General features: G+C 46.6%; 1 protein-coding gene across 2 annotated transcripts in view; it reads left to right on the plus strand.

The window, feature by feature from the left end:
• Window positions 1-2,716: 2,716 nt before the first annotated feature.
• TBC1D16 (TBC1 domain family, member 16) overlaps window positions 2,717-12,488 on the plus strand; it is a 28,576-nt gene continuing 18,804 nt past the window's right edge. Inside the window, exons 1-3 of one of the 2 annotated variants that reach the window (XM_009324536.1) lie at window positions 2,717-2,802; window positions 4,769-5,004; window positions 6,044-6,674. In XM_009324536.1, coding sequence (XP_009322811.1) covers window positions 4,827-5,004; window positions 6,044-6,674 — 809 coding nt within the window. In that variant the 5' untranslated portion in view covers window positions 2,717-2,802; window positions 4,769-4,826. The remainder of the gene's footprint in view (window positions 2,803-4,768; window positions 5,005-6,043; window positions 6,675-12,488) is intronic. The other variant, XM_009324535.1, reaches the window with a different exon arrangement.

Below are 12,488 nucleotides of genomic sequence, written 5' to 3' on the forward strand. Positions count from 1 at the left end.
TACAAAGGGAAGGTCATTACAAGGGCTCTCATGTATACATAGAGAAGTATAGATCAAGTGAGTGACTAGCTGAGAGTTGCACAGAAAATCCAGTCAGAAGACTGGAAAGAAGCTGTGAGTCCTGACTCCCGGGCTCCTGTACTCCGTTTCTGGTCGCTCTGCTTTCCAGCACACTGTAACCTGTGCTTAAGCTACCAGAAATGCAAACCCTGCATTTGCTTTTCCCAAGGGTAGGAAGAGGCAGGAACTTCTGCACTGTTTGAGACCTCCCCGGTGCAGTGATGCTGTACTCCTTGAATATATAAAATCAAATTTAAGTTACTAAGGGAAAAAAAGAAAAAAAGCCTGTTGCGTTTTCCTTACTTAAGGCGTTTCATGCTTAAATTTGGTGCTGATGTTTGACAGCTCTTGCGTCTCCTCTGTGGCCAGACATGCTGTAGGTCTCATGTTTCGCTTCAAGAGCCCTGTAGCTTGGCTTATTTTGCTTGTAAAGCTGTTAAACTCTTGCACAGCAAATTTGCCCTTGGAGCCGCAAGACCCGCTGCCAGGCACAAAGTGCTCAGCAGTGTGACTTGTCGGCTGCAGCCAACCCCAAAGCGCAGGCTGTCATATGCCTTTTATAGGCTAAATTTATTTGTGAGAGAAGCCTTGTTGCCTTGTGTGCTTATGAACGGCTCCGGTGTCAGCGTGTGCTGCGCAGACCGGGAGTAATGTGCTGGAGCCTGTGTCAGCCCGTGCAGGACCCCTGCATTGCCCTCCTTCGCCGGAATACAGGAATCTTGTGCAACCGGAGGCAGCAACATTTGGTCCAGCAGCATCTGCCAAGGTGAGGGTGCGATCTGCCAAGCCAAACAGGATTTTGTTGTTGATCGGTTTGTGAGAAGGGGAAGGGCGTTTCTAAGGGAGGTGAGCAGCCGGTGTTAATTTGAGATGCTGCTGGCTGGAACTGGTCAGGCTTTGTGAAGAGGCTCCTGGGGTGATTTCAGGAGTTGGCTCCCCAGCACGTTTGTGAGATCTTGTGTAGCTGAGAAGTGCTGGCATTGACTGGGAGAGCAGCCAGGGGCTGCGCGAACAGACTCGGTAGCTGTAGCAAAGATTTTTAGTGGTGACAGTTGATGTGTGGGAAAAGAAAATGTATGTGTGCTTAATAAATATTGGCACTCAGCAAGAGCTTATCAGCTAATTCAGTGCTGCAGCTTCTGGAGAGCTGGGTTGTCTCTGCCACCTTGGAAAGAATTCCTTCAGATCAGGGGATAAATAGAAAATTAATATGAAAAATACATTTTTTTGAATGGTGCTAATTTAATGCTGACTTAGCTGTAGGGACAGTTCCTGCCTGCCTACCCAAGCTCGTGCAAGAGGCCGCAGCAATACCTGCTTCTCCTCACAACCCAGGCCCCATGGACTGTGTGTGCCGATGTTGTCCCGCACAGAAAAGGGCTGAGAATAGAGCAAATCCTGCAGATTTGGTCTTTTTCTTACTTGCTGGTTTCTGTTGTATGAACTCCTGTCTTCTGGGAAGGAGCGGCACATTCACAAGCCGTGTTTCAGAGACTTTTAGGGTTGTACAAGTAGACTAGGTGACCTTCAGACGTACAGTCCATCACCTGGCCCCAGCTGGGACCAACTGCCACTGTTTCTGTGGCCTGTCTTTGAAGCCGCGCAGTGATGGAAAAGGCCTCTTCAGGCTGCCCTATTCTGGTACACCTGCTGTTAGAATGGCTGAACTAGATATTCCTTGCCACAGTTCAATTGCTCTATGACTTCTCCCGTCCTCCATAGACAGCTCTTCCTTTTTTTGGCAGTGACAATTCACATGTATGAAGACTTCTAATACATTTCCCTTTCTTTAATCTTCCCTTGGCAATCTCTTTCCATGCCCCAGATCACTCTCGTCACTATCCCTGAAACCGTCCAGTGACTTGCATCTGTTTTTCTTTAATGCTGCAACCAAAGCTACACAGAATTCCCTAGCCTGTGGCAATGGTGAAAGGATTAATTTGAGTCCTGCTGGTGATATTTATATATCCCAGTATATTTGGCTATTTGTTTCCAGCATCGTAGTGGACTCTTCGGTTTCTGATGCATAGCTCTTCTGCAAGACAAATGCAACAGACTAAATTTCTGTGCTGGCAGGACCATATTCTTCATCTCCTGTCTTTTTTGTTGTTGTTGTTTCCTCTTCCCAACCTGCGTGTGCGTACCTGCAGCACCGTCCACCTGCACATCGAGGCAGTGCTGAAACAGCAGGTGCTCTGCAGGATCAAAGTGATACTTCCCTTTAAATTCCTCCTGCTTTCCAGGGAGCAGCTTTTGATCTTTTACCTGTTGCTTTGTTCTTTCTCTGCTAGGTAAAAGCTAATTAAATGTTGCCTCTGTTGGCAGAGAAGTCCTGCACCTCTGCCTGCATTCCTGGGAGCCCCTGGAGAGCTGCAGTAAGACATCACACAAGCTCTTCTTTCATACATGCATCTCCATCTGCTGTCCTTAGTAGGAAAAGCTCGCTCGTATTTTCTGAGGAAGCATTCCCTGGTCAACAGCCGCAGCCACCTGATACCACCTTCCTCCTTTGCGTATGCAGGTTTTGCGCTTTTAGAGTTCTGATGAAATAGCTGACATAGCTGAAGGTCTGGATATCCAGGCTGGTTTCAGTCTTGACAGCCACGGAGCATAGCTGAGCAGACCGTGCTGCCTACAAAACCTTGTGGTAACGGATGACACTCTCCAGATGTGCCAGAGGCTGAGGCTCTACAGGTTGCTCCGCATCACTGCTTCGGACTCCCTCAGCGCTTTGTTGAAATGGTGTGTTGTAACTTGGTGGTGGGAAGGAGAAGTTGCAGCAGAGTTTACTGTCTGTATTCTTGCGGGGTGCAGTGAGAGGAAAGATGACTTGCTCTTTAAATATGGTTGAGGCAAATTACTTTCTCCAAGATATAACCCAGAGCCTAAAACAGTACTGTGTTTTTTGGCAATCTGGACAAGAACAAGCATATGGCTCCTCTGGTGTTTGGTTTTTTGGGCTGAGATGTGAAGATATGCATTGTGTTTGGTGCTAGAAGGAGACACGGGTGCAAAGGACTTGCAAAGTAATTCCCTTATCCTAAAGACTTGCTGGGCACAGTACGTGGCAGGGTTGAGGCTTCTCCGTCAAGTTCCAGCAAAGCCTGAAATGCAGAAACTGCTTATGCTGTGATTCAAGCTGAGAAATCTAGCGATTGCCAGTTAAAGCAATAGTTTGTCCTTTAATGAAGGCTCTGTCAACTACTTGGCAGTCTCATTTGCAACCTTCTGTATGTACAAATCTGTCAGAATCAGGACAGCTATTTTCCTTCCCTGCAGCTTTCACTCCGCTCTTCAGGAAGCACTGGTTTCTGTTTGCCCTCTCTGCCTTCTCGCTTCCTCGTTTGTCTGGAGATACCATTAAAACCGTGTTTAAAGAAATCAGAGCTATTCAATGTTTGACGATGCTTGCTTTAGGCCCCCTAAATGTTTCCTGCATACAGTGCCCCTGATAGTACAAGTCAGGGCCTGTCTGCTTTGCTTTTTACTTCTGGCTACCCTGTTGCGTGCTCTGCGGACCGTGGTGTGGGTCTTGTCACGAGGAACACGCTGAGCTGATCTCTCCACGTGCTGCCCCTGGACCTGGCACCATGGCAATGCATGGTGCGTGCTAGGTCGGACTGGCCTGTTCACGAGCAACTAAGGCCGTGTAAATACAAAGGAACAAAAGTAGATGTTTCCTCTCCTTGTGTACTTTCAGCAGAACAGAAACTGCCGTGCCTCTGATCGTCTGCTTCCCAGCTAGGGATGGCAGCAGCAGGTAGTGCCTGCTCTGCGTTGAACTGTGTTGGGCTAACTGTGGGATTGCTTCGTGCAAGACCCACCTGCTGTTTCAATACATCAAGTCGTCTTCCTGATCTGTCTGCTAAATAGTTTATAGCTTGGGTGACCCCTCTGGATTCACTGTAGAGCTCCTCATCAACAGCCCCGATGAGCAGCACGTCTCGTTTGAGTACAGAGCTTACTTGGTGATTAGTTGGGGATCATACTCCACAGTTAACTAAAGTTACCTGTTGATAGATGAAATGTTTGCCTTGAATTGGCATACTATACACTGCTATTGGAGCCTGCCCGTTCTGTTGAGCGTGGCTCTCTTGCCACTTATCTCTGAAAAAGCTCTATTTAACCATCCCTGCTCAAAAAAAAAAAAAATCCCAACCCAAAAACCTCAAACGCACAGTAGGAATATGCCAAAAATTGGTAAGCACAAGATGAACTTGTTTTGATTAATGTTTTTCTGGAGATCAGTGGTTACTGTGGATGAAGCAGCAGCCCCTTGTTTAATGTCATGGTCTCAGCAGTTTTTCTGCGCTGAAGGAATCCTCCAGGGTCTACTCTGACTCTCTTTGACATCCCCAGGACAGTGATACATCGGGCAGCTCTGCATCGCTGAGCTATTCCCTTAATGGGCAATTTTCAGTGACAAGCATTACTTTTCTGTTTCCTCCCCACAGTAACTATTGAAATGTTGTTTTTTGCTGCCTTCATATTTCTTCGTTGCAGAGAAAACCATCCCAGGATTCTGTACTTCACCGTCTTTAAAATGTAGAGGTGATGTTAAAGATCCAGAGTTTTTAGAGGCTCTTGCTTGAGTTGTAGGATTGATGCAGCAGTTGATGGGAGACCTCTTCCTTCTCAGACAGTGGTAGGCACGTGCTGTGCTGTTGTTATATTTATTCTAACACTATTCTTTCCTCCTTCTTGGCAGATCTTATGAATTTGGCTCCTGATTAAAGCTGACAGATAATGGAAACATTTCCTTGGCGATGTCTCTGGGGCGACTTCTCCGACGTGCCTCTTCAAAAGCTTCCGACCTCCTGACCTTGAATCCTGGTGGTGGCAGCAGTTCATCTTCCATACTTGATGGGGAGATTATCTACTCTAAGAACAATGTCTGTGTCCATCCACCTGAGCTGCTACAAGGCATCGGGGAGCACCATCCAGGTGATAGGGTGTTGCAGACACTGCTCGCTCACTCTTTTTCTTTCTCCTGGGGTTTGTGCTTGTATCAAATTCTACATCTCGGGCTCTAAAGAATGTAGAGGTGCCAGTGGGGGACAGGGCAAGGCAGTCTTAGGGAAGACTAAGGAAAGCCGTCCACAAGCTGATCCAACAGCTCTTCTTTTAGTAGGAAAATTGATGATATTTCTCCTTTCTAGCATGGATTTACCTGTTTTAGTAAGTCCTTTTGTATTGCCAGAAGATGGACAGTTGTCATTTGAGGACAGTAACTTCTGTTACTCTTTCAAATATGTGTATTGTTCAGGAAAGCCAAGTATCATCTTGTAACTGTCATTGCTAGAGTGGCCTTAACAACCATTGGTAAAGGGAAAAGAAAGAAAACCTGATTGTGGCTGCATGCACTGGAGTAAATGAAGATAAATAACTGCCCTGTGCCTTTATTCTCATCTGTTACTGTGCTCTTTCATGTTTTCATCAGAGAGCTGTGGCTACTGGCTTAGCTTCACAAAACTAATTATTCTGTGAACATTGACCCACGCTTCCCTTTTTGTGTGTGTGACTCTTATTTTTTCTATTGGCTTTCCATGAAAGTTGTAGCCCTTTGGCTACACTAAGGTAAATATTCTTGAGAAAGAAATGTTTAGCTGTCACTTGAAATTGTTTAACTAACAAACAGTAGAAGTTTTTCATGAAGCAACATATTTCAGAATTTACTCTTGATTAGTAATCTGTCCAGGAAGTTGAAGTAATTGCATGTCATTTCTATGTCTACTTAGGCCAGAGGGAATTTAGACTATTCAAAAGCCATATGCAGACTTGAAACTGTTTGTAAATACTGAATAAAGTTGAGCACTCCACGATTCATTTGGCAGAATTCTTTCCTGGTAAATAAAAGGGTTTGTTTTGCCCAGGTGTAATGGTGGTGAAGTGGGGGGAGACGGAGAAGGGCAAATTTCAGGCTTATGCGGTTTTCTTAGAATAAATCTGTGTCATAACTGATTGCTCCTTTGCTCTCTCGAAGGCTATTTGTGCTTGTACATGGAGAAAGATGAGCTACTTGGAACCACGCTTATCCTTGCCTGGGTGCCAAACTCCCGCATTCAGAGGCAGGATGAAGAAGCCCTGCGCTATATCACTCCTGAGAGCTCCCCTGTCCGTAAAGCTCCCCGCAAACGTGGCCGCCACACTCAGGGTTTCGGCATTGTCCGGCAGGCTTCCCCCACCGAGCAGAGAGGGGCAGTGGTCCTGAAAGGAGAAGACATCCTGACTGTGTCACAGCTTGTGAAAGATGTGGCTTACATCAGCTCCCCCTCTTCGGAAGGGGAGAAGCTCTCCCAGTGCTGCCCCGCAGCAGACGGCACCCGCCGGTCCCCCCAGCCTGCCCGCAGTGACTCAGGAATCCTATCGACAATCAGTTCTCAGGAGGAGCAGAACAGGTCGGAGCCGTCGGTGGAAGGCACGGAGGAAGGTCTGGACTGCAGACCAGAGCCAGGGGAGGACGAGGGCTCTTTGGAGCTGTCTGCTGATGACGTGAGCAGGGACAGTACTTTTGACTCTGATTCTGATGCCTTCTCTTCCCCCTTCTGCCTCTCTCCCATTAGTGAAGCTCTTGGGAAAAGCAGCAGTTCTGTGTTTCTGGATAATGAAAGCAGGTGAGTGCATCCTTTTCTCTAGTTTCTGGGTGAATAGCTGGGGTGCTGGTTGCTGAGCTTGGAGGTGCTGAAGGAAACTGAGAAGCATCACAGTGACATTGAGCTGAATATCCCATCTTGCTTCAGACACCTGTATAATTCACAGGAAATTGTTTGCTGCCCAGTCCTGCTTCTGCTCGGTGAACCCTGGCCCCGAACATTCAAGGCTGTATATGTACAGTCTTTCAGGTGAACTGTCTTGAGCCCTGGAAGCAGCATACTAAATTAAAAAGGTCCTTTGTTGGTCTAATTGGCTCTGCTGAGGAGATGTGCTAGTTACTTCTTGTGGAGAGCCACATCAAAGCGTCTCTGACTTCCTCTGAGCCGTGAGCGCCTCTCTGCAAGGCACCGTGTTGACATAAAGTCTGCATGTATGAGCTTGTTTTGCTGGTGTTCAGAATGTGGTCCCACTTATGACATATAAATATTAATTCTTAAATGTCTAACCTGGATATTTTAGTCAACGCTGGTATATCTAAATGTCAACGCTTCTCAATGGCATCTGCAGTAAACTCTACATAGAGGAAAGAGGGCACCTTGGCAAAGGAATGACGAACAGTAGGTTACCTATATAACTCACTGTATTGATAACACAATGTTTCTGGCTTTCTGGTCTGTGCTCTGTGCAGTGCATCACTCATTTCCATCTTGGGGACGATGGGTGTGCTGCCTTCACGAAGCACCGTGGGGCTGATTTTAAGGATATAGCTCAACTTTGAAACTATGCCTGAAATTAGGGAAAGTGAGTTCTCCTTTGTGCGTGTCAGCAATGTACAGACTACATTAAGACTTGACATTTGAAGAGATTGTGTCTCTTCATTTTACGGGCTAATCTCAAGCCCAGAGAATGCCAGTAAGGAACACTGTTTATGAAAGAAGTATTCTAATTGATTCAACTCTCTCTGGATATTTTAAAACACTTCAGTGCGGTGATCTCAGACTTTGTATCAGCTTTGCATTTGAGATGTGTCCTAGCAGTATGCTGCTAATTAACTGCGAGCCCACAGGGTTTTCTGAGCTTGAGCTCTGCAGGAGCTGGGTGGGCAGCGGTTTGAGCAGCGCCTTGACCCGGCCAGCACGGCTGTCCCATCCCATCCCATCCCATCCTGTCCCATCCCATCCCGTGGGTGTTAAGCTTTTTTTTCCTCTGGCTGCAGAGGGGCATTGCGAAGCAGCTGCGGGGTGCCCAGGATGGGCCTTTGGTTTTCAAATTGTGTTGAACAACGTCAGTTTGACAGTGTCTCTTTTAGCTCTCTAAATATGATGCCTGACAGTCTTTTTTGACAAGTATTCGTAAGAATGTAGAAGACTTTGGAAACTACATAAATGTCATGAAACACACCTTGAAAAATTTTTACAGAGAGGCCTTCGAATTACTAAATATCATTCCTAATAACTGACTTTATTTTGTTGGTTCCCAGGCTTTTTGTCCCATTCAGGTTGTGTTCTAGCACTGGGCTACTGCTTGGGGGTTGAAACTTTAGTTGCATCTGCTTTCAGAGAACGTCATGTTGGTTTAGAAGTTTCTTGGTCTTGACTTAAAAAACAGAAAACCCCCAAATCCATTGCCACCAAAGCCTCTGTTTGTTTAAAGTGTGTAAATTATTTTTCCTTGAAGCAGCACTGACAATCTGTGTGTTTGACCTGTCTCTATCACTCTGAAAAAAGTGAAGTTTTGGGGGTTTGGGGGGGGGGGTGTTAAGCTTTTTTTTTGTAAATAAAGTATAATTAAAATGCTTCTGTGAACATTTCTGAGTTCCAACAGTAAGATTCTTAAAGGAAAAACATTCCTGTCTTTTAGTGTGTGTGTGGGGAAGCTGTGGCCTCAGCTGTGGCCCAGTTCATCCGCACACCCTGAGTAAGGGGTCATTAATCCCCACTTTAGTGGTTAGCAGTGGCGAGGGACATGTTCAGAATAATGTCCTAGCTGCTGAAAACCAGGAGATTGAACTCATCCTGGGGAAATCCCAGTCCTTGACCTGGGCCACAAGGCCATGTGCTGTCCAAGGCGAGCAGCAGCCTCGGAGAGCTTTTGCACCCGACAGCGTGCACTGGGAGAGGAGCTGGTGCAGAAGGGTGCCAGCGCAGCGCTTGGGGGCACGGCAAATGGGCAAGGAGCATTGCGGTTTAACTGTTTTGCAGCACTTAGGCTCTGAGCTGCTAACAGTGTCAGGGAAGGAAGGAAATACAGTTTATTGCATCTTTACTACCTTGCCTGTGAATTCACGCAGCATTTCCCTGTTGTTTCGCAATCTGGCTCGGGCGAGCCCTCTGCCGGCTTTCCTCGCGTGCTGCCGGAGTCCTGACAGCTCCAGCAAGGCAGAGGCTGGCTTTGCAAACACACTGCTCGTGGTCCTGGTAGACCTTTTCTTTTCTTTTCTTCTCTTTTCTTTTCTTTCTTTCTTTTTTTTTTTTTTTAACTCCTCTGGCACCAGTCTGGAAGCCTCATACAGTGTATGCGGCACTCATAATTTGCAGCAGATTAATAAAACAGACCTTTCATTGTTTGGGACTTCAGACTTGAAAGGCTTTTGTCCAGTGTGTCCATTTTTTATGCCAATTTGTTCTTCCCCATAGAGCCCCCTTGCATGATATCTGCAGGATCTTACAAACTATTTGAGTCGGCGATTTTGCATAGAATACTTTGCAAAAGTCTTGTCAAAAAGCGTTCTCTTATTCCCTCTGTTCATCCCAGCATTTTGGGGGGTGGGGGATGCTGTTTCAGAAGTCACTACAAGCATGAGAACGGCTTCCTTGTTTCTTAAGCGTTTTTTTTTCTGCTGGCTGCGTCCCATCTGAGCCGGAATTGGAGTGCGAACAAAGTTTGTGCTGCTGCTGGCAGATTGTTTCAACTCTTTTCCCTCCCTACCCCCCGGTCACCACCTCCTCCCTGCAAAGAGGAACGAATGTTTCTGGTTATTTCCCTCTGCATTGGGGAGTTGTTGTAAAGAGAACTCTGCTTTTCCCCGTGATTGTTTCAGAAGCTGAAGCAATGCATTGCATGGGTGTTTCAGTCCAGCCATCTTTCTTTCCGTGCAATTAGATATAGTCAGAAATGGAAAAATGTGACATTGTGGAAGAATTAGGCCGTACACGTAGACTTGGATCAGATAAGATCAGGGTGGGCAACTTACATGGCTCAGCAAGCTGCTTGCCAGAATATCCGTATGACCAGGAGCCACAAGTCCCGTATGCCTCTTGGAGCACCCTCTGAGAAGGTGGCCTGGCCTCCTGGGCAGAAGGGAGCCAACAAACACATACCGGTGCGTGCAGAACAGTGACAGGGAGGAAGAAGGGAGGTAGGCTTGGAAGCGTTTGAGTTGCACAACGAGTCAGTCATTTTAAGTCAACAACTCGCCTTCTAGAACATAAGGAAATAAAACCGTATCCATTGTTTTTTGGGTTGGTTTTTTTTTTTCCTCTTTGCTTCTCAGTTTGACAGGCTGCCAGGGATCCCATGCAGCGGTCGATGCTTTCCTCCCATTTACACAATTCCTCAGGCTAGGAGCTATGGGAGTGTCCCATCACCAGTGTACACATTCTTGCTTCTCTTTTTAGATGAGCCTGGCATTGCTTCTGCATAGTGCACTCATCTCTCGTGGAAAGGTGGCTTTACTCTCTTGGGTTTTGTGTCCTAGTTAACTTTGGGGGCCCCTTTCTGCTCCCTTTCTCACGTGGTTCCTGCAGGGAGGTAGCTAATGTGGGAAATGCCTGTATTGGTAGTGGCTTTGTCATTGACTGCATTTCTGTAGGAAAGGAGGGATACTGGAAATAAAATTGTTCCATCCTGTTCCTTTTCTCCCCTGTCGTCATTGTTTGCTGTCTGTCAGGGAACATTTGCCTTGTGGTCTGAAGGGCACTGATTCAGGACAACTGTACTCTACACCCAGCTTTGGCTTGTTGCCGCCCTGCTAAATTACCCAGCTTCCATTTTCCCCGTCAGTAAAGTGAAACTAAAAGCCTTTTGTTACTTCCTGGCAACCAAATAGCATCTGACACCTATATAATGTCTTTCAACCAGTGCTTCTGAAGTTATTTTAACTGGCCATGACATCAGATCTATACCAATCGGTTGCAGCAGCACTTAGTGCTCTGTAAGTGGGGGTGTTGGGGTTTTTTTGTGCCATGCCAGAGTGATCCCTGGTTACAGGAGCTTTCCCTAGCAATGGGTGGCAGGGCTGCTGAAGGCTTTTCACTTCGATAATAAACTGCAGTTGCTGTTACCTGACGAGCACCATATAAAAATGCTGAAGAGGACAAATAAATGCTGGCATTGGTTCCTTCACTAACTTCAGGTTGGAACGTTGGTCGATATAGTCAGAATTTGGACCAAGAAGCCTCGGTGGTGGAACTGTATGAGTGGAGCTTGGGGCAACATCTGGCCAGAGGCTGGAGCTCTGCGAAGAGTCCTGGAGGTGATGGAATAGACGCCAGCTCACGCTTCCACAGCATTTGCTTTAAAGGACGAGCAGAAGCGATGTGACCAATGTGGTCATGGATACCAATGCAAGAAGGAAACGTCTTTCATAAGAAGGTGGTAATTTTAGCAACCAGTACTAAAAATAATGAAACATTTTCATAACGGAGCTGAACAATGGTACAGTTCTCATGTTCTTCAGCAGACATGAATTCACATAACAGAACTACTGCAGACTGTCTAGGCAAAGCACACAACACAAGGAAAAACTCCTTTGGCGTCGCAGTTGATGCAATTTTTACAGATGTGTTGCACATCCTGTTGTTAAGCCTCTTCCCAGGGAGCTAATCAGTAAATTACCTTCTCATGAGGGAGCGGAGGCGCAGCGTTACGGAGGGTGGCAGCAGCTGCAGGAGCGGGTGGTAACAGAGCGTACGGTGTTGCATCATGTTGTTTTGGCAGCTCACCTGAAAGGCTTAGTGCTGTTCAGACCTCTGCAGAATAAACAGGAGGCAAAATTATAGGGGAAATGAGCTGAAATTAGTGTGAACTGGCAGGAGTTCTGGAGTCATCGAGAGGTTGGGAATTCATCGCTGTTGTAACAGAAGTGATTATATTCTTAGAACCAGGGGAATTGGTCACAGATTCCCAAATCTCCTGTAACTTCTTGCAGCACCTTGTGTCATGCTATCTTACCTTTGATGAGTTCAGCCTTGGGGATGAGTGCATGGGGTGCCTCGCTGCTTCTGGTTCAGGCTCCAGTTCCCCAGGACCTTGCCTGAACTAGTGCGATTTATGATATAAGACACCGAAGCACCTAATTCCATTTGTACCCAAACCCATGCCCAGGAAAAAAATATCCCCAAACCCTTCTTCCATCAGAAAGATAGTCCTTTTTCCCTTCTCCCTGAGTTGTGGGGTAGGTGTAAACTTCATCTAAGGCAGTACCTTCAGGTGGTCTGGCCGGAGCCGGGTGCTGGGAAGAGGAGCTGGCCTTAGCCGTTTGCCGTCAGCAATGCTGTGTAATCAATTAAAGTTGTTACCGGCTGCAAAGCTGAGAAGGTTGGACAGATCCAAGAGATTGTGGAGGCATACGGCTCTATCTTGCTTTATATAAACATTTGAACAGCAAGAACATTAATTATAGCAGGTTTGTTTTTTCCCTCCGTTGGTTCGCTGCCAGATTTCTGTGGAAGAAAATAGTGACAGCTAACTCGAGATCGGGAATTGCAGCTAAGCGGGATCGTGAAGCTATTTATTCGGAATTTCAGGGGAGGAATAGTCAGTGACGAGAGCAGGTGATGCCTAAGAAAGAGATGCCATGGCCACGCAAACGGGAGCGGTGGAGGAACAGAGAG

Source organism: Pygoscelis adeliae, unplaced genomic scaffold (genome assembly GCF_000699105.1).
Source record: "Pygoscelis adeliae isolate BGI_AS28 unplaced genomic scaffold, ASM69910v1 Scaffold445, whole genome shotgun sequence".
In the NCBI taxonomy this organism is placed as follows: domain Eukaryota; kingdom Metazoa; phylum Chordata; class Aves; order Sphenisciformes; family Spheniscidae; genus Pygoscelis; species Pygoscelis adeliae.